A 20,956-nucleotide genomic window follows, 5' to 3' on the forward strand; every position below is an offset into this window, starting at 1 on the left:
TTGACAGCGCGAGGTAACCAATGGGCGGGACCCTCTCTCCCTCCCTCCCTCTCTCTCTCGCGGCTCGCTCACCTCCTTGAGCCGCTCGAGCTCGTGCGCCGCCGCGCGGTGCTCCCGCTCCAGCTCCGAGTGCCGCTGCTGCAGGCCCTGCTTCTCCTCCAGCACCGCCAGGCCGTAGTGCGCCGCCCGCACCTTCTGCTCGCTCGTCTCCTGCAGCTCGGCCGACAGGCGCTGCACCTCGGCCCGCAGCGCCGCCGCCTCTGCCTCGGCCTCCCGCTCCGGGGCCGCCGCCTCCGACATGGTTAGTCTCTCTCGCTCTCCCGCCCTGACAATGTTTATGAGGTAAACTTTTCTTCCCCCCCCCACGGGTTCTCACATTTCTTCTTTGGCCGACTTTTTTTTTCTTTGAAATGTGATGACTTTAAGGGAACGTGACGCCGCTGGCGGCCAGCGGACGCCGCTTGACGGTTTTTATTCAAATCGCCGGCCCCCGGCGCAGGCCCCGCCCCCTTTTCTGGCCGCTCGCGCCGCGCGCGCTCGGCCAATCGGGAGGCTCTCCTCCTCCTCCTCCTCCTCCCCGCGCGCCTGTCGCTCAAAGGGGGCGGAGCCAAAGCGGGCGGCCAATCGCGATCCGAGTCCGGTCTTGTCGCCTCACAGAAGAGTGGAGGGCGGGCGCTCTCGGGCTGTCAATCGCAAAAGATGGGCGTGGCTCCCTTCCGAGCGTGCGCGCGCGTGTGGGCGTGTCGGATCGCACGAGAACTAAGGATGAGCCAATCGGGACCCGAGCGTCTGCTGTCGATCACCAGTGGGTGGGCGGAGATAGCCGGGGCCGGAGCCGGGGCGGGTCAATCCGAAGCGAGCGCGGCCCCCTTGTCAATCAAGTGGCTGGTGGGGCGGGGACCGCGGCGGCGGTGGTGGTGGTGGGCGGGGGGGAGGAGCCGGCTTGAGTGCGCACGCGCGCCTGCCTGTCTGTCTGTCTCTGTCTGCCTGCCGGAGGGCTGCTCAGGCAGCCGCGCGCACAATGGGGCCACTTGCCCCTGATTGGACCAGGCCGCCGCCAGTCACACCGACGCTGGGTCCTGATTGGAGGAAGCGGAGGAATGCGGAAGTGGGGCGGTGAGCAGCAGATTGCAGCTTCCCCACATCCCACAATTGTCTCACAGACCACGCCTCCGTCCTCTGGTTGCTAGGCAAAGCCCTCGCTGACTTGGATAGGCGGCTTTCTCAGCCCCAGTGCAGGCTGGGATAGCAATGCATTCCTTGGAGGACCAGAGAGCTGTGAGGGTACAGAGGAGATTTACCAGGATATTGCACTGGAGAGGGTACAGAGGAGATTTACCAGGATATTGCACTGGAGAGGGTGCAGAGGAGATTTACCAGGATGTTGCACTGGAGAGGGTACAGAGGAGATTTACCAGGATGTTGCACTGGAGAGGGTACAGAGGAGATTTACCAGGATGTTGCACTGGAGAGGGTACAGAGGAGATTTACCAGGATGTTGCACTGGAGAGGGTACAGAGGAGATTTACCAGGATGTTGCACTGGAGAGGGTACAGAGGAGATTTACCAGGATGTTGCACTGGAGAGGGTACAGAGGAGATTTACCAGGATGTTACCAGGACTGGAGAACTTTAGCGCTGAGGAAAGATTGGATAGGCTGGGGTTGTTTTCCTTGGAACAGAGGAGGGAAAATTGCAATTCTCCCCATTTAAGTTGCTCCAGTGAAAGTGAGTTAGGTTTTTTTTTAGTTCAGTTTTTTTTCCCCCCAAGAGGGGGCGCTACCAGCACTTATGCCTGTTTTGGCCAATGAAGCACGTTTAGCCAGCTAAAACTTACTCCAAACTAAGTTAGGCCAGATTAAGTTGCTATTTTTGTGCGTTCTGAAAAACCCTGCCAAGGGTTGTTTTCCTTGGAACAGAGGAGGCGGAGGTGAGACCTGATTGAGGTGTATAAAATGATGAGGGGCCTGGATAGAGTGGATAGGACGGACCTGTTTCCCTTGGCAGAGCGGTCAACAACCAGGGGGCAGAGATTGAAAGTAATTGGGGGGAAATGTCTTCACCCAGAGTGTGGTGGGGGTCTGGGGCGGAACTCACTGCCTTAAAGGGTGGTAGAGGCAGACACCCTCATCACATTTGGACGTGTGCTTGAAATGCCGTAACCCACAGGGCTACGGAACCAGGAGCGGGAAAGTGGGATTAGGCCGGGATGGCTCTTGGTCGGCCGGCGCGGACACGATGGGCCGAATGGCCTCCTTCCCCGCTGTAACTTTGAGTCCCATTCACCCATCGCCCCCGCCTGAGCTCGCTAGTCGACAGTGGCTCGATTTGAAAATTCCACATTCTCTTGTCCAAATTCCTCCGTGGCTTCTTCGCCTCATCCCTCCCTATCTCTAACCTCCTCCAGCCCCTACACCCCTCCCTATCTCTAACCTCCTCCAGCCCCTACACCCCTCCCTATCTCTAACCTCCTCCAGCCCCTACATCCCTCCCTATCTCTAACCTCCTCCAGCCCCTACACCCCTCCCTATCTCTAACCTCCTCCAGCCCCTACACCCCTCCCTATCTCTGTAACCTCCAGCCCCTACACCCCTCCCTATCTCTAACCTCCTCCAGCCCCTACACCCCTCCCTATCTCTGTAACCCCCTCCAGCCCCTACACCCCTCCCTATCTCTAACCTCCTCCAGCCCCTACACCCCTCCCTATCTCTGTAACAACCTCCAGCCCCTACACCCCTCCCTATCTCTGTAACCTCCTCCAGCTCCTACACCCCTCCCTATCTCTAACCTCCTCCAGCCTCTACACCCTCCCTATCTCTAACCTCCTCCAGCCCCTACACACCTCCCTATCTCTAACCTCCTCCAGCCCCTACACCCCTCCCTATCTCTGCAACCTCCTCCAGCCCCTACACCCCTCCCTATCTCTGTAACCTCCTCCAGCCCCTACCCTCCCTATCTCTGTAACCTCCTCCAGCCCCTACACCCCTCCCTATCTCTGCAACCTCCTCCAGCCTTACAACTCCACGAGATCTCAGCGCTCCTCCAATTCTGGCCTCTCACCCATCCCCCAATTCCCATCGCTCCACCAAAGGTGGCTGTGCCTTCAGCTGCCTGGGCACCAAGCTCTGGAATTCCCTCCCTAACCCACCGTCTCTAAGATTCTCCTTGAAACCTCCCTCTGTGACTCAGCTTTTGGTTACCTGCCCCTAATACCTCCTGATTATGGCTCGGTGTCAAATTTGTGGGTCTGGTCCCGCTCCTGCGAAACGACACAGGATGTTTTACTGCTACGTAGAGTTGTTTTAAATTCTTACCAGCCTTGTCTCCTTGCAGAAGCTTCAGTAGTTGGTTCCTGGGAACGGCTCCTGCCCTGAAGTCAACAGAATGTGCACGAGAAAATCGTGCAGATGGAAATTTTAATCAGCATTTTAAACTGGCCAAGACATTGAAAAATGCCCTTAGCAACAGGGCAGGGCCGGAGCCCGGAATCGTCGGACATTATTCTCCCAATGTTGCATCATGCTGACCCTATGCGTGACCTCATAAGCTTCGCGTGTCGGAGGTTGAGCGATGAAGCGGCTATCGGCACTATATAAAAGGACTTGACTTTCTCCACTTCAACACGTCTCTCAGCTCCGACAGCGCAGCGCTCCCTCGGCACCGCCCCTCCGACTGTGGCTGCAGTGTGTACCATCTACAAGATGCACTGCGGCAACTCGCCAAGGCTTCTTTGGGAGCACCTCCCAAACCCACGACCTCTACCGCCTAGAAGGACAAGGGCAGCAGGTCCATGGGAACACCACCACCTCCACGTTCCCCTCCGAGTCACACACCATCCTGACTTGGAAATATATCGGCCGTTCCTTCATCATCGCTGGGTCACAATCCTGGAACTCCCTCCCTAACAGCACTGTGGGAGCACCTTCACCACACGGACTGCAGCAGTTCAAGGCGGCAGCTCACCACCACCTTCTCAAGGGGCAATAAATGCTGGACCTTGCCCACGTCCTGAGCATAAATACAAACTTCTCGTAGGTGTCGATTGGGTTCTCTTCCTGAGCTAAAGAAAAGCAAGCCCAGGTTTGTGGTGAACCTAGGCCAGGATCGGCTCAGGCTGGGCAGCGATGCTCTCAAACAGCCAGTATTCATTGACATTGCTATAAATCCCAACCCTGTACCCACCCACACAAGGATTGGTGCAGAACTATTATCTATAGCAAGATTTCAAATTTTGCCAATGATACCAAACTCAGGTGTGGCAAACGTAGGATAATACCAATTAACTGCAACAGGACAGGGATCGGCAGATGGAAGTTGAGAGAAGTAAGGTGACACATTTTGGCCGAAGGGATAGGGAGAGACATTATAGACTTAATGGCACAGTTCTAAAGTGTGTGCAGGGACAGAGGGACATGTGCATCAATCTTTGAAGGTGGCAGGACACATTGAGAGTCGTTCACAAAGCTCATGAGATCCTACGCTTCATAAATAGAGGTATTGAGTACAAAAGCAGGGAAGTTATGCTGAACCTTTATAATGCTCGGGGTAGGCCATAGTTAGAATGTTGCATCCAGTTCCGGTCACCACACATAGGAAGGATGTGAAGTCCCGAGAGGATGCAGAGGAGATTTGCCAGAATGGTTCCAGGGGTGAGGGATTTTAGCTACAAGGTTAGGTTGGAGAAGCTGGGTTGTTCTCCTTGGAGCAGAGGTCGTCGAGGGGCGATTCGATAGAGGTGTACAAGATTGACGGGTTTGGATAATGTAGACAGAGAAAGGCTGTTCACATTAGCTGATGGTACAGGATTAGGGGACACAGATTGAAGGTTTTGGGCAAGAGATGGGGGGGGGGGGGGCGGGGAGGATGTGAGGAAGAATATTTTCACGCAGCGAGTGGTAATGACTTGGAACTCGCTGCCTACAAGGATAGGGGAAGCAGAGACGATCAATGATTTCAAAAGGAAATTGGATCGGGACTTGGGGGAAATAAACTTGCAGGGCTCCGGGTTAGAGTGGGGGCATGGGGCTGACTGGATTGCCCAGGCATGGACTTGATGGGCCAAATGGCCTCCTCCTGTGCCATAATTGACTATCAACCAACCTCGTCTCAGGTCAGGGGTTCAAGACCTACTGCAGGAAACACTAGCACAAAAAGCTAGGCTGACACTCCAGTACAGACTGCTGCACAGAAGGGAGAGAGGGCTAATCGCTGACTCCACCTCAGCAACAACACACACACACACACACACACAGAGCCATGGGAAGATATTAAAAGGAGTCGAGACTGCCAAGGAATGGTCAAGCTTTATTAAGATGCCGAGTGATCCATTCTCAAGCCATTGCTGGAATTCACATTGTTGGTCCCCAATCATCACCGGCCCCACCTCCCACGCTTGAGCCCATTACCAACATACAAGCCATGGGCAAGGGGGCAGCCTAGCCTAGCAGCACTATGAGCCAGTTTGGTTCATGTTCTAGTTGGACCATTAGCAGAGGAACAGGAATGTTCAAGTAAAGCTTCTTCCATAGAGTACTGGTGCAGCGGGGTTGGAGGGTCACGAGCGTTTGCAGAGAAGGAAAGTCCATTAACCGGTGGCACCCAAACTGATGTTTGACCTTGACAAGCCCATCAGCCAGCCTGACTGTTGGGGACAAGGCATCAGTTGGGCCCTCTGGTCAGTAGAGTGGTTTCTCTTTCTCTCTCTCTCCCCCACCCCCGCTGTACCTGCACATACCCGGGCAGGCTGACCCCAGCCTCAGTTTGCCAAGGCAGAGTGCACAGCGGCCACGATGGAGCCGGCGCTGATGCCAAACGCGTCCAGGAGCTCGGTGGGCTTGGCACTCCAGGCGACTCCGCTCACGGCCAGGCGATGGACGAGGATCCCCGGCTCCAAGCTCACCGCAGACGCCACTGCTTCCCCCAGACCACCTGCAGAGAGAGAGAGAGAGAGGAGTGTTGGTGAAATGGGCCAGGGAGGGGGGAAAGACAGACTGGCATTTCTACAGCACCCATCACAACCTCAGAACGTCACAAAAGCACCTCACAGCCAACGAAGGACTTTTTGAATTGCGGTCACTTGTAATGTAGAAAACACGGCAGCCAATTTGTGCACAGCATGCTCCCACATATAGCAATGTGATAATGACCCAGATTGTCTATTTTATGTTATGTTGAGAGGTGCCCCTTGGGGAAGAGTGACAATATGTAGAATTCTTTATTAAGATGGAGAGTGACAGTTAATTCAGAGACTAGGGTCCTGAACTTAGGGAAAGGTAACTTCGATGATATGAGACGTGAATTGGCTAGAATAGACTGGCGAATGATAAAGGGTTGACGGTGGATAGGCAATGGCAATCATTTAAAGATCACGGATGAACTTCAGCAATTGTACATCCCTGACTGGAGTAACAAAAACAAAATGGGAAAGGTGACTCAACCGTGGCCAACAAGGGAAATTAAGGATAGTGTTAAATCCAAGGAAAAGGCATATAAATTGGCCAGAAAAAGCAGCAAACCTGAGGACTGGGAGAAATTTAGAATTCAGCAGAGGAAGACAATGTGTTTCATTAGGAGGGGGTATGAGAGGAAGCTTGCAGGGAACATAAAAACTGACTGCAAAAGCTTCGATAGATATGTGAAAAGAAAAAGATTAGTGAAGATAAACGTAGGTCTCTTGCAGTCAGATTCAAGTGAATTTATAAGGGGAACAAAGAAATGGCAGACAGTTAAATAAATACTGTGTCTTCCTTTGTGAAGACAGAACCAAATAGCCTTCCGGAAATACTAGGGGACCGAGGGTCTAGTGAGAAGGAGGAACTGAAGGAAATCCTTATTAGGCAGGAAATTGTGTTAGGGAAATTGATGGGATTGAAGGCCAATAAATTCCCAGGGCATGATAGTCTGCATCCCAGAGTACTTAAGGAAGTGGCCCTAGAAATAGTGGATGCATTGGTGATCATTTTCCAACAGTCATTCGACTCTGGATCAGTTCCTATGGACTGGAGGGTAGCTAATGTAACATCACTTAAGGAGGGAGAAAACAGGGAATTATAGACCGGTTAGCCTGACATCAGTAGTGGGGAAAATGTTGGAATCAATTGTTAAAGATGAAATAGCAGCGCATTTGGAAAGCAGGGACAGGATCGGTCCAAGTCAGCATGGATTTATGAAAGGGAAATCATGCTCGACAAATCTTCTAGAATTTTGTGAGGATGTAACTGGTAGAGTGGACAAGGGAGAACTAGTGGATGTGGTGTATTTGGACTTTCAAAAGGCTTTTGACAAGGTCCCATACAAGAGATTGGTGTGCAAAATTAAAGTACATGGTATTGGGGGTAATGTACTGACGTGGATAGAGAACTGGTTGGCAGACAGGAAGCAGAGAGTCGGGATAAACGGGTCCTTTTCAGAATGGCAGGCAGTGACTAGTGGAGTGCTGCAGGGCTCAGTGCTGGGACCCCAGCTATTTACAATATACATCAATGATTTAGATGAAGTAATTGAGTGTAATATCTCCAAGTTTGCAGACGACACTAAGCTGGGTGGCGGTGTGAGCTGTGAGGACGCTAAGAGGCTGCAGGGTGACTTGGACAGGTTAGGTGAGTGGGCAAATGCATGGCAGATGCAGTATAATGTGGATAAATGTGAGGTTATCCACTTTGGTGGCAAAAACACGAAGGCAGATTATTATCTGAATGGTGGCAGATTAGGAAAAGGGGAGGTGCAACGAGACCTGGGTGTCATGGTACATCAGTCATTGAAAGTTGGCATACAGGTACAGCAGGCGGTGAAGGCAGCAAATGGTATGTTGGCCTTCATATCTAGGGGATTTGAGTATAGGAGCAGGGAGGTCTTACTACAGTTGTATAGGGCCTTAAGTGAGGCCTCACCTGGAATATTGTGTTCAGTTTTGGTCTCCTAATCTGTGGATGTTCTTGCTATTGAGGAAGTACAGCGAAGGTTCACCAAACTGATTCGTGGGATGGCTGGACTGACATATAATGAGACTGGATCGACTGGGCCTTTATACACTGGAGTTTAGAAGGATGAGGGGGGAATCTCATAGAAACACAAAATTCTGACAGGACTGGACAGGTTACATGCAGGAACATTCCCGATGTTGGGGAAGTCCAGAACCAGGGGACAGTCTTAAGGATAAGGGGTAAGCCATTTACGACCAAGATGAGGAGAAACTTCACTCAAGAGTTGTTAACTTGTGGAATTCCCTACCAGAGAGTTGTTGAATATGTCCAATGAACTGGCATCAAGATATGGCCCTTACGTCTAAAGGCATATGGAGAGAAAGCAGGAAAGGGGTACTGAGGGAATGATCAGCCATGATCGTAATGAATGGTGGTGCAGGCTCGAAGGGCTGAATGGCCTACTCCTGCACCTATTTTCTATGTTTCTAGTGATGTTGGTTGAGGGATAAATATTAGCCCCAGGGAGAACTCCCCCTGCTCTTCTACCAATAGTGGCCGTTGGATTTTTAATGGACCACCCGAGAGGGCAGACACACCCTTGGGTTTAACGTGTCATCTGAAGGTCAACACCTCCGACAGCGCAGCGCTCCCTCAGTACCGCCCCTCCGACAGTGCGGCGCTCCCTCAGTTCTGGTGCGGGGCGGGGAGAGGGAAGGAAGAGTGTTGGGCCTAGATTATGGGACGCACAACCCCCGAGAGAAGAAATTCTTCCTCATCTCAGTCCTAAATGGCTGACCCCTTATCCTGAGACCCCTGGTTCTAGACTCCCCAGCCCGGGGGAAACACCCTTCTACACGGTCAATCCCTCTCAATCTTAATATATTTCATTCTTCTAAACGAGAATATAGGCCTGTTCTACTCAATCTCTCCTCAGGACAATCCTCAGCCCAGGGATCACTCCAAGGCAAATATGCCCTCTGGAGACCAGAACTGTGCACAGTGCTCCAGGCGTGCCTCAGCAAGGCCCTGTACAATTGTGCTGGTACAATTCCAGTGATGTGTTCATGGAGACAGACCAAGGGGCCTCCTGCTGCACTGCAATTTCTACAAGTCAAAAGGCAGTGACCCCAGCCAGCAGTTCATGTAGACAAGCCTCTGACCTCCTGCTCCCCAAGTGTCGAAACTCCTTTGACCCTCAAATACCAACTCGCCGTGTACACACAGCTGTATAAAACCCAGCAACACCTTCCCAAAACGCAGGAGGCGGCCCATTCAGCCCCCTCGAGCCTGCTGCACAAGAACAGGGCACGAGCCTGTTTCCATTCAATGAGATCACAACTAATTGAATGGCCAGGTGTGGAACTTGCAGTAGAAGCAAACTCAATTAATCTTTGAAAATCCAAATAGATTTTTGCTGGACAATGGTATAAAGGGATATGGGGCTAAGGCAGATAAATGGAGTTAAGATACAGATCAGCCCTGCTCACTGAATGGTGGAACAGGCTCGTGGGGCTAAATGGGCTCCTCCTGATCCGATAATCATCAGATCGCCATTTGTGGGACCTTGCTGTGTGCAAATTGGTTGCCGCGTTTTACATTTGTGACCACACTTCATTGGCTGTGAAACCCTTCGGGACGTCCTAATGAAACTTCTCTAGTATCATCGGCCGTCCCTCGAAGCGAGGATGACTTGCTTCCAGGCCAAAAAAGGGATGAGTTCACAGGTGTTTCAATGAAGGACCTAATATTCCAGATCCCAAACTACATCCTGAAGGGTGGAAGGTACCTGTGCATGGATTTTTTTTTTATATAAACGTGGGGTGACTGTTGTACACCAGCCACCACACGGGCTTGATAGAGTGAGGTCTTGGTCCAGGGACAAGGGTTAACCAGGACAACTGGAGACCAGCTCTGCTGCACGGACCTAGTGCGCCCACATATCACAGTGTGGGCTGGGCCTGTGCTGCCCCTGGGCCCTCGCCTCTCCTGGGCCCTGATCACTTCCCTCTACAATCTCTGGCCGCTCCTTCGCCCCGACCTTGCCACTCCTGCTGTACTTGCCCATGCTCCAATCACCGCCCTGGACCTTGGTGACATCCCTCTTTGCTGCCATCGCCCTCCTGCACCAGCTCATGCTGTACCTTGAAGTGGTACGCTGCCCATGGCCCCGACCTGCCGCTGGTGGGGACATATAATATACACACACACGCGCTGTTGGAACGGAGACACTGGAAGAGCCACAAGCAGTTACCTTCATGATAATGATCCTCGACTGTGATGATGCGTCCGCCCACAGCTCGAGCATTGGTGATGATGGTGGCAGCATCAAGCGGCTTGATGGTGAACGGGTCGAGGACTCGGATGTGGACCCCTGTTGAAAGAAGAAAGGTTGAATCAGAGCCGATGAAGGGAACTCGTTGATTCGCTGTTTGTTCCAATTAGATAGGGCAGGGGAGCCAGGGGTAACAACTTAGTTGTTCCAGGCTAGATGTCAAGAGGTGGTTCTTCAGAGAATCGTGACCCGCTGGAACAGACTGCCATCTCAAGATCAGAAATAGGAGCAGGAGTCAGCCATACAGCCCCTCGAGCCTGCTCCGCCATTTAATAAGATCATGGCTGATCCAATCATGGACTCAGCTCCACTTCCCTGCCCGCTCCCCATAACCCCTTATCGTTTAAGAAACTGTCTATTTCTGTCTTAAATATATTCAATGTCCCAGCTCTGAGGCAGAGAATTCCACAGATTTATAACCCTCAAAAGAAATTTCTCCTCATCTCAGTTTTAAATGGGCGGCCCCCTATTCTAAGATCATGCCCCCTAGTTCTAGTCTCCCCCATCAGTGGAAACATCCTCTCTGTATCTACCTTGTCGAGCCCCCTCATAATCTTATACGTTTCAATAAGATCACCTCTCATTCTTCTGAATGCCAATGAGTAGAGGCCCAACCTACTCAATCTTTTCTCAAAAAGTCAACCTCATCTCCAGAATCAACCGAGTGAACCTTCTCTGAACTGCCTCCAAAGCAAGTATATCCTTTCGTAAATACGGAGACCAAAACTGCACGCAGTACTCCAGGTGTGGCCTCACCAATACCCTGTATAACTGGAGCAAGACTTCCCTGCTTTTATACTCCATCCCCTTTGCAATAAAGGCCAAGATTCCATTGGCCTTCCTGATCACTTGCTGTACCTGCATACTAACCTTGTGTTTCATGCACAAGTACCCCCAGGTCCCGCTGTACTGCAGCACTTTGCAATCTTTCTCCATTTAAATAATAACTTGCTCGGACTTTTTTTTGCCAAAGTGCCTGACCTCACACTTTCCAACATTATATTCCATCTGACAAATTTTTGCCCACTCACTGAGCCTGTCTATGTCCTTTTGCAGATTTTGTGTCCTCACACATTGCCTTTCCTCCCATCTTTGTATCGTCAACAAACTTGGCTACGTTACACTCAGTCCCTTTTTCCAAGTCGTTAATATAGATTGTAAATAGTTGGGGTCCCAGCACTGATCCCTGCAGCACCCCACTAGTTACTGGTTGCCAACCAGAGAATGAACCATTTATCCCGACTCTCTGTTTTCTGTTCGTTAGCTAATCCTCTGTCCATGCTAATATATTACCCCCAACCCCGTGAACTTTTGTGCAGTAACCTTTTATGTGGCACCTTGTCAAATGTCTTCTGGAAATCCAAATACACCACATCCACTGGTTCCCCTTTATCCGACCTATCCGTTACATCCTCAAAACTTCATCAAATTTGTCAAACATGACTTCCCCTTCATAAACCCATGCTGACTCTGCCTGACCGAATTTTGCTTTTCTAAATATCCTGCTACTGCTTCTTTAATAATGGACTCCCAACATTTTCTCAACCACAGATGTCAGGCTAACTGCTCTATAGTTTCCTGCTTTTTGTCTGCCTCCTTTTTTAAATAGGGGCCTTACATTTGCAATGTTTGTAAGGTGAAGTGACTTTGATTTTACACAGCCCCAGAGGGGACAGAGTGCCAGCTTTGCTCTCGGCATTCTGAGACAGTAGATTGGGGGAAAACTTTCCTCTGGCAGGACCAAAGGGACACAGATTGAAAATTAAATCGGCAAAGAGGAGGAGAAGTGCTTTTCTGCAGCGAGTTGTGATCTGGAACCCGCTGCCTCAAAGATTCAATAGTAACTGCAGGGCTGTGGGCAAAGTGGGACTATTGCATTGCTTGGTCAGAGAGCGAGTACAGGCACGATGGGCTGAATGGCCTTCTGTGCTACAAGAGCCTACGATTTATACTGGGGTAGGGGAGAGAGTGGGGCATTTGGATTTGTTTTAGACTAATACAGCAGGGAGTGGGACTAAATCAGATAGCTCTGTCGAGGAGCCGAGGCAGGATGGACCGAACAGCGGCCTCCCGTCCTGCGGGAGTCAATACTCACCTTCTCCCGAGAGTTGATTGGCTGCTGCCAGGGCCTCGTGGAGTGTGATGCCAGCTCCGATTACCAAGATGCTGTCTGTCTCCTTCTGGAGAACGACCTGAGAACACAAGATATAATGTGAAAAACAGTCACTCCAGCACCCCCACCAGGAGAGAGAGAGAGAGAGAGAGAGAGAGAGAGTTTATCTACCCTGTCGAAGCCTTTAATTATCTTAAACACCTCGATTAGATCAAACCTTAATCTTCTACACTCGAGGGAACACAGGCCCAGCACTCGCCTCGGGGGGACGGCACCAAGGTCCCCGTCTGCCCCCCTCAGGATAATGTAAAAGATCCCACGGCCACTATTGGAAGAGCAGGGGGAGTTCTCCCTGGTGTCTTGGGACCAATATTTATCCCACAACCAACATAAAAAAACCAATCCTATCATTATCACGTTGCGGTTTGAGAGAGCTTGCTGTGCGCAAATTGGCTGCCGCGTTTCCTACATTAGAAATAATCAAAGTACTTCATTGGTGTGAAGCACTTTGGAACATCCGGAGGGGGTAAAACACTGTAGAAATGCACCTTGTACCGTGGGTAAATGGACAGATGAGGTGGCTCGTGGATCGGGAAATGGGAAGATCTGTGCAATCACTTACCTTGGCCTGGCCAATCTCAAACTTCTCATCGTTTGAGTAAATAACAGCAGTCTCCGGTCGGCTGGTTCGAATGAAGCCAATTCCCTGAAAGTAGTAAAAATAAAATAGGAATATTTGTCTCCATAGCTGTCAACTATTTATACAGCGCCTTAAATGTAGTCAAACGTCCCGTGGCGCTTCACGGGAGCGAAATCAACATTTGATACCGAGCCACGAGGCATTAGGGGCAGGCAACCAAAAGCTGGGTCAAAGTGTATATACTGTGATACGAGGTAGCTCAAGAGGCCAAAATTGGAGCAACGCAGAAATCTCGGAGGGTTGTAGGAAGTTAGAGATAGGGAGGGGGCGGAGGAGGCCAGGGAGGGATTTGTATACGAGGATAAGAATTTTTAAAATTTAGGCGATGTCAGACCGGGAGCCAATGTAGGTCAGAGCGCACAAGAGGGCTAATGGGAAATAGAAACAGGAGTTAGCCACACAGCCCCGCAGGCCTGCTCCACCCGTCAGTAAGATCACGGCTGATCTTTCACCTCAATTTTTCCTGCCCGTTCCCTAGAGTCCAAAACCTTATCGAACTCAGCCTTGAATCTACTCAACGACAGCTCTCCGGGATAGAGAATACTAAAAGTCACCACCCTTTGAGTGAAGACTGAAAGCACGGCTGTCAATGGTGGGGCGAAGGGAATGGTGAGCATGAAACCAGGGTTGGAGGAACAGAGATCTTGGAGAGTTGCAGAGATGCTACAAGATGATTGGGACCCTCCCTTACTAGGATGGTACCTTGGTATTTGCCGCCAACTCAACCGCACGTTCCGTGGAAACGGCATCACTGGGGTAGAAGACGGTGCACGTTGGGATAGCCCGGAACATGGCAATGTCCTCCAGAGCCATCTGAGAAGGCCCGTCTTCGCCTGGAGAGAGAGAGAGAGAGAGAGAGAGAGGAAGCACAAAACTCAACATCTCCTGCTACACAAGGACAACACCCCCATCCCAAATGAAGTACTACATCCTTTCCCAACATGCAAGACACGAATGTCCCAGGAAGGTCAATGGCTGGAGGAACACTTTTACTGTGGTGCAAACACTTTGCTCAGACGGGCAAGAATTTCACAACGCAGAAAGAAGAGGCTGTTCGAACGCGGAGGGAGTGCTGAACCTGCCGAGGGAGCCCCACACCGCCGGAGGGGCCCTATTTCAGAAGAGATGTTAAACCCGAAGCTCCTTTCTGCCCTCCAAGGTGGGACATAAAGATCCTGTGGCCACTATTGAAAGAGCCGGGGGGGGCGGGGGGGGGGTAGTTCTCCCTGGTGTCCTGGCGACAATATTTATCACTCAATCACCACCACTAAAAAAAAAACCCAGATGGTCTGGGTCATTTATCAAATTGTGGTTTGTGGGATCTTGCTGTGTGCACATTAACTGTTGTATTTTCCTGCGTTACAACTGTGAGGTACATCATTTCCTGAGACACTTTGGGACCTCCGAAGGTTGCGACAGGCACTGTAGAAGTAAAGACTATTTCTCTTTTCCTTCCCCCCACACTGCAGAAATCTCGCTCTCCGCACCGACCCCCAGGAATTTCGGGAGCCACGATTCTGATGGCTTCGCAACTGAGGAAATCCCACCCCCCGCTACACCTCCCCATTCGCCCCAGCGCTCGGTAACACAGACACCCACCGATGGAGATGCCGCAGTGGGACCCAGAGAAGTTGGCGTTGCTCTCAGAGATGGCAGCCATGCGGATCTGGTCGTAGCCACGGGAGAAGAACGCAGCAAAGGTGCTGGCAAAGGCCACCGTGCGGTCCCGGGTGGCACAGCCAATGGCAACACTGATCTAGACACCCCAAAGGGAAAGAGGAAGGAAGAGGTTAGCTCTGCCATTCAATGCAACGCCATTTACCCCTAACCCAATTTCTTCAATAGAATGACATAGCACAGGAGGCCATTCTATCATGCCAGTGTCAGCTCTCAAATGTTCACTCTCCGGTAAGGCCGGTGTTTATTGCCCATCCCTAATTGCCCCTTGAGAAGGTGGAGGGAGATGAGCCGCCTTCTTGAACTGCTGCAGTCCGTGTGGTGAAGGTGCTCCCACAGTGCTGTTAGGGAGGGAGTTCCAGGATTGTGACCCAGCGACGATGAAGGAACGACCGATATATTTCCAAGTCAGGATGGTAAGAGACTTGGAGGTGGTGGTGTTCCCATGCGCCTGCTGCACTGCTAGGTGGTAGAGGTCGCGGGTTTGGGAGGTGCTGCCGAAGAAGCCTTGGCGAGTTGCTGCAGTGCATCTTGTAGATGGTACACACTGCAGCCACGGTGCGCCGGTGGTGGAGGGAGAGAGTGTTGAAGGTGGTGGGTAGCGTGCTGATCAAGCAGCTGCTTTGTCCTGGATGGTGTTGAATGAGCAATCTAATTAATCCCACTCTCAAGGGGGGAAAAGCGCTGGGGAGAGTGGGACAAATTGGAACGCTCTTTCAAAGAGCTGGCATGGACACAATAGGCCGAGTGGCCTCCTTCAGTGCTGGATCAGTCTATGTGTGTAGGTACAGCCACTGTCTCAGTTCCTGCAACCACTTTACAATAGTACCCGGCAGTTTATATCGCATCACTTCACACTTCTCGGCATTTGCCACGTCTGCCCATTGCAACAGTGTGCCACCTCCTGAAGTCTGTTCCTCCCGTTTACTACATTAGAGTATCGGATCAGTGGCAACCTTTAAAATTATGCCCTGTGTACCCAAATTCAGGTCATTATTCCTCCGTCCCCAATGGACAAATTCTTGTAGAATCCCCACGACCGGCAGACCTGTAGCTGCCCAGTTCCTCTCCTCCCCCACCCCTCAAATAACAGAGCAACGCTGGCAGTTAGTCCAACGGGACCACTTTCAAAGTCATGACAGACACCGCTGCAATTTAATACCCGGGGGGAGTGGAAACCTTCAGGTCCCGGAGCCTTAGCGCTCCCAAATAATAATGACAATCCCTCACGTTGGGAGGGAAGGGACTCGTGTGGAACGTGAGCACCCGGCATGGACTGATTGGCCGGTTACGGTGCTGGATCCGAGCCAGACCCAAAGCCAATTCCCACCGCACTCACCATGTTCTGCTCCGCAATGAAACACTCAATGAACCGCTCCGGGTGCTCCTTGCGGAAGAGATCAGAAAAGGTGGAGTTCTTGGTGTCACCGTCCAGGGCAATCACCCGCTGATTGGCATGGCCGAGCTTTGCCAGGGCAAGACCATAGGCCTTGCGGGTGGCAATCTGAGAGAGAAGGGATAGAATGAGACACACACACACACCCCAACATTTCAACACGCTACAAGTTTATAGATCTACACTGTGAACTTTTTATTTTATTCAAAGCTTGAACATTCTGAAACAGTACCCAGAAATGGACAAAACTCCAGCGGAGGCCAAACCAGAGATCATCTTTCTCCCCGGGGATAGCTCCCTTTCAAATAGTGGTCATTGGATCTTTCACATTCCAGTGTACACACAGCTTTAATGTTTCATCAGAAAGATAGCCCCTCCGACAGCACGGCACTCCCTCCAACAGCACCCCCTCAGCGCCGCCCCTCCGACAGCACGGCATGCCCTCAGCACCGCCCCTCCGACAGCACGGCATTCCCATAACAGCGCCGCCCCTCAGTGCTGGCACTGGGCGAGTGTCGGGCCTGGATTATGGGGCTCGACCCTCGAGTGGCAGCTCGAACCCCCGACCTTCTGATTCCATATAATTTAAAGAGGCTCGAGGGGAAATCGAGGGATCAGGCGGGGAAATGGAGTTAGGGTTGATGATCAGCCGTTATCTGATTGGATGGCGGAGCAGGCTCGAGGGGCCGAATCCTGTTCGTACGGTACATTATGACACTACCTAGAAAGTTAATCAAGCACCAAGATCTGCAGCACTAACTGGCCCGACCTTGTCACCAAGCTTGTAAGTCGATGGAGACGTCATCCTGATGGCGGTGATGTCTATCACCGGCGCACTCTCGCTGGGAGGGCTTGGTTTCAGGGTCTCGCTGCTCTGGATCAGGCTGTTGATTTCCTTAATAATTCCCTCCACACGATCTTTCGGAATTGGCTTGCCATGCCAGTTCTCCTCGTTCTCCACCCCTGCACACAGAACGGGGGGGGGGGGGGAAGGGGGAGTAATTAATGGTTTCTGCTCATCAGAGACACACACACACACAGGACAGAGAGACACACACAGGACAGAGAGACACACACACAGGACAGAGAGAGGAGAGGGAGCCTCTCCCTCCCCGAGCAGGGTGGGTATGAGCTGGGGAGAGCAGCTCCGGGGAAGACCCGCTCCCAATGACCTGCCACTCGATGCTCTGACCTTTGATGCCTCTTCCTTTGAAGGTTCTGGCAACGATTGCCGTTGGTCGGTTGCGGACTTGGCCATCCTGCCCTAGGGCTTTGCACAGAGCCTCCACGTCATGCCCATCCACAACATGAGTGTTCCACCTACCAACACATCACACAACACCTTTACACCCACTGACTGCACAGCAAGGTCAGACAGCACAGAAACCGTGTCAAAAAGGGCTCTTGCAGCACAGTCACAAATTATTTAAAAAGCACATTAGCAAGGTTATATAAAAACAGCAAGCAAAGCATTGGTGTTAATTTCCAGAGGGATAAAATTAAAAAGCAGGGAAGTTCAATTAGACATATAGGCCCCAAGTTTCCACTTGATTTGCTCCTGATTTTTAGGAGCAACTGGTGGAGAATGGAGTATCTTAGAAATCGCAATTCTCCACATTTAAGTTTTCTGCAGTTCTAGTCAGGTAGAACAGTTTCACTTTGGAACAGAATTTTTTCTTCAAAAAAGGAGGAGAGTCCGGCCACTGACGCCAGATTTGAAAGTTTCCAGTGAAAACGTACTCCAAACTAACTTAGAATGGAGCAACTGAAAAAACCTCGTCTACACATTTAAAAAGAAAATCAGGCGCAGGTTACAAATTAGGCATTGGGAACGTGGTGGGGAAGTCATTACATTCTACAATAAATCCTTAGTTATACTGATGCAAATAATTCCAACCTGAATAAAAATTTATAAGCAAAGAAAAGATTAAATAAACCATGTTCCTACCTGTGTGAAAGTGCTTCAGGCAGGGAGAAGGCTGCAGGAAGCCTCACAAGTTGAGGCAGCCGTTCCCGACGGCAGGGGGGGGGGGGCGGGGAGGAGGCAGTAAGGGCCCGACCCCGCAGCAGCCGATCCTGACGGCGGGGGGTGACCCCCCCCTGCCGTCGGTCGGGCCCGTCAGGAAACGGCTGCCTCAACTTCTGAGGCTTCCTGCACCTTCTCACTGCTGCAAGAAGCCTCAGTGCTGATGGCAATGTGGTTTTATTAAAAAATGTTCAAAATTGAACAGCTTCAAAGAACTACAAAAATGGCCGCGTGCCAATGTTTCCTTCACACTGCGCGTGTGCGAACGCTCCAGCCGGCACGAATAAAACTAATTTAAATGGTACCCGCCCCCTGCTACTTACAAAATCGGCGCGAGTGGTAGGCTCCGCCCCCTGGGCGCCGCGCCAAGCTGACATCGAGCTGCAAAGCGCTCGAGAATAGTGTGGTTTTTTTTCAGGCGCCGTTTCCGGCGCCCAGCTCGGAGGGGTGCCTGTTTTGCCGCGTGTGGAAACTTGGGGCCATAGAAGCTTGGTTACTGGGAGCACCGTACACAGTTCCGGTCTCCATATTATAAAATGAAGAGGCACTGGAGAAGGTGCAAGGATGATGTTAGAATGGACCAGTGCACGAGAGATTCTGTCCGCCCTTTTGAAGTCACACATTCAGTTTATTTTGATGCAAGAATTTTGATATTCAACCGGGAAAAAAAAAATAGCAAAATGGCCAGCAAATTTGGGGAAGAGCGTGGGTCAGGGAAAAGCAGAACCAAGGCACTGCAGAGCCACCACTGGTGGGATGGTGGAATTACAGCATGACATTTACATAGAAGACAGACCTTGCATTTCACCACCTCAGGACTACCTGAGGCTTTCACAACCAACCAAGTACTTGGGAAGTGTGGTCACGGTAGTAATGTAGGAAAACGGGCGCACAGCAAGATCCAAAGAATGTGGTAACAACCAGATCATAAAGATGTTGGTTAGTGCGAACATCCGGGTGGAAAAACGAGAAGTGTATGCACATACATCTTTTAAAGATATGGATAGACAAGTAAATGCAAAGTCCAGAGACCATCAATATAAAAAGAGAGTCAGTAATAAATCCAAGAGGGAATTCAGGAGAAACGACTTTCCCCAGACAACGGTGAGAATGTGGAACTCGCTGCCACAGGGAGTGGTTCAGGTCAATAGCACAGAAATACAAGAACATTAAGAATTAGGAGCGAGATTCAGCCATTCGGCCCCTCGAGCCTGCTCCGCCATTCAATAAGTTCATGGCTGATCTGATCTTGGGCTCAGCTCCACTTCCTTTAAGGGGAAGCTGGATAAACACACGAGGGTGAAAGGAATGGAAGGAGACAGTTATGGAAGGAGATGGAGGGGTGAGAGGAGGCTGGTGTGGATCATAAACCCCGGCACAGAGCGCTGGGGCCCAGTGGCCTGTTTCTGGGCCGTAGCCCACAACCGCATCAGGTTAAAGGCGCCACCATTTCACCACCCACTCACCCGAAGGCTTCACATCGCTTCTGGTACGTTGCCATGTCGTGTTGGAGGGGCGCTGGCTCGCTCTGGCCCAGGCGGTTGACGTCGAAGATGGCCACCAGGTTGTCCAGCTTGTAGAAGGAGGCAAAGGCCATGGCCTCCCAGATAGAACCTTCAGAGGACTCGCCATCTCCAATCAGGCAGTACACACGGTAACTAAAAGAGAGACCAATCAATTCATTGCAAAAACTGTTCCGACACAACTTTTCATAGTGCCCACCACCCCCCCCCGCGGACTTACTGCAGAAGGCTGGCCGTTCCTTAGCAGGTCTCACTCTCCCCTCGTGTCCCGTAATCCAGGCCCGACACTCCCAATGGCAGCGCGGCGCTCCCTCAGTGCCGTCGGAGGGGGCGACACCAAGGGAGCGCCAATCCGTGATCCAGCAGATCAGGGAGCCAAATGCACAACTCTCGCTCAGACACATCAGCAAACTCAACTACAGGGAAGGAATGGATTTAAAAATTAAACCGAAGAATTCCAGTTATTCCTGTTTTGAAAGTGCCTCAATCTGTAAATGGGCTGGAGGTTAACTGGTAAAGACTGGAGCAGGAGATTTGTGGTGGGGGAAGGGGAGGGGAAGAATAGACAGCAGTAGGTTTGGGTTGATGAAAGGGAGCTCTGTTTATACAGCAGAAGTTCGTGCCAGACAGTGTGAGGAGGAATCCAGCCCTTCCAGATTCCACCGCTACCTAAAACTTAAACTATACCACCCGACACTAGCCGATTCAAGAGCTGCTGTTCCTACGCTCTAGGACTAAGTCCCATTCACCCATCACCCTCGCTGTGCTCGACGATCTACATTGGCTTCCGGTCCGGCCCAGCCACGCCTCAATTTTAAAATTCTCATCCTTTTACCTCCCCAAATCCCTCCGTGGCCCTCGCCCCTTCCTATCTCTCTAATCTCATCCCTCCGAGATCTCTGCCCTCCAATTCTGGCCTCCTGCGCGTGCCCCGATTTCTGTCGCTTCAAGGCTTCTTCGGCAGCACCTCCCAGACCCTCGACCTCTACCGCCTAGAAGGCCAAGAGCAGCAGGCGCCTGGGAACACCACCACCTCCACGTTCCCCTCCGAGTCACACACCATCCCTCGACTTGGAAATATATCGGTCGTTCCTTCATCGTCGCTGGGTCACAATCCTGGAACTCCCTCCCCAACAGGACTGTGGGAGCACCTTCACCACACGGACTGCAGTGGTTCAAGGCGGCAGCTCACCACCACCTTCTCAAGGGGCAATTAGGGATGGGCAATGAACGCCAGCCTTGCCAGCGACACCCACATCCCGTGAGAA

General features: G+C 51.5%; 2 protein-coding genes and 1 long non-coding RNA gene across 4 annotated transcripts in view; 1 reads left to right on the forward strand and 2 right to left on the reverse strand.

The window, feature by feature from the left end:
- Positions 1-492, reverse strand: part of LOC139258377 (protein bicaudal D homolog 2-like) — a 69,493-nt gene extending 69,001 nt beyond the window's left edge. For both annotated transcript variants that reach the window (XM_070874756.1, XM_070874755.1), the window contains exon 1: positions 73-492. In XM_070874756.1, the coding sequence (XP_070730857.1) occupies positions 73-300 (228 nt within the window). In that variant the 5' untranslated portion in view covers positions 301-492. The remainder of the gene's footprint in view (positions 1-72) is intronic.
- LOC139258379 (uncharacterized) lies at positions 1-5,520 on the forward strand. Its single transcript, XR_011592371.1, has 2 exons — positions 1-301; positions 3,333-5,520. It is a non-coding gene; the product is annotated as an uncharacterized lncRNA (long non-coding RNA).
- tktb (transketolase b) overlaps positions 5,284-20,956 on the reverse strand; it is a 24,541-nt gene continuing 8,868 nt past the window's right edge. The window contains exons 5-14 of the mRNA XM_070874757.1: positions 19,632-19,823; positions 17,332-17,459; positions 16,909-17,102; positions 16,083-16,247; positions 14,666-14,822; positions 13,769-13,899; positions 12,989-13,072; positions 12,349-12,445; positions 10,173-10,292; positions 5,284-5,927 (exon numbers count right to left, since the gene is read on the reverse strand). Coding sequence (XP_070730858.1) covers positions 5,755-5,927; positions 10,173-10,292; positions 12,349-12,445; positions 12,989-13,072; positions 13,769-13,899; positions 14,666-14,822; positions 16,083-16,247; positions 16,909-17,102; positions 17,332-17,459; positions 19,632-19,823 — 1,441 coding nt within the window. The 3' untranslated portion in view covers positions 5,284-5,754. The remainder of the gene's footprint in view (positions 5,928-10,172; positions 10,293-12,348; positions 12,446-12,988; positions 13,073-13,768; positions 13,900-14,665; positions 14,823-16,082; positions 16,248-16,908; positions 17,103-17,331; positions 17,460-19,631; positions 19,824-20,956) is intronic.

Source organism: Pristiophorus japonicus, unplaced genomic scaffold (assembly GCF_044704955.1).
Source record: "Pristiophorus japonicus isolate sPriJap1 unplaced genomic scaffold, sPriJap1.hap1 HAP1_SCAFFOLD_957, whole genome shotgun sequence".
NCBI classification, from domain to species: domain Eukaryota; kingdom Metazoa; phylum Chordata; class Chondrichthyes; family Pristiophoridae; genus Pristiophorus; species Pristiophorus japonicus.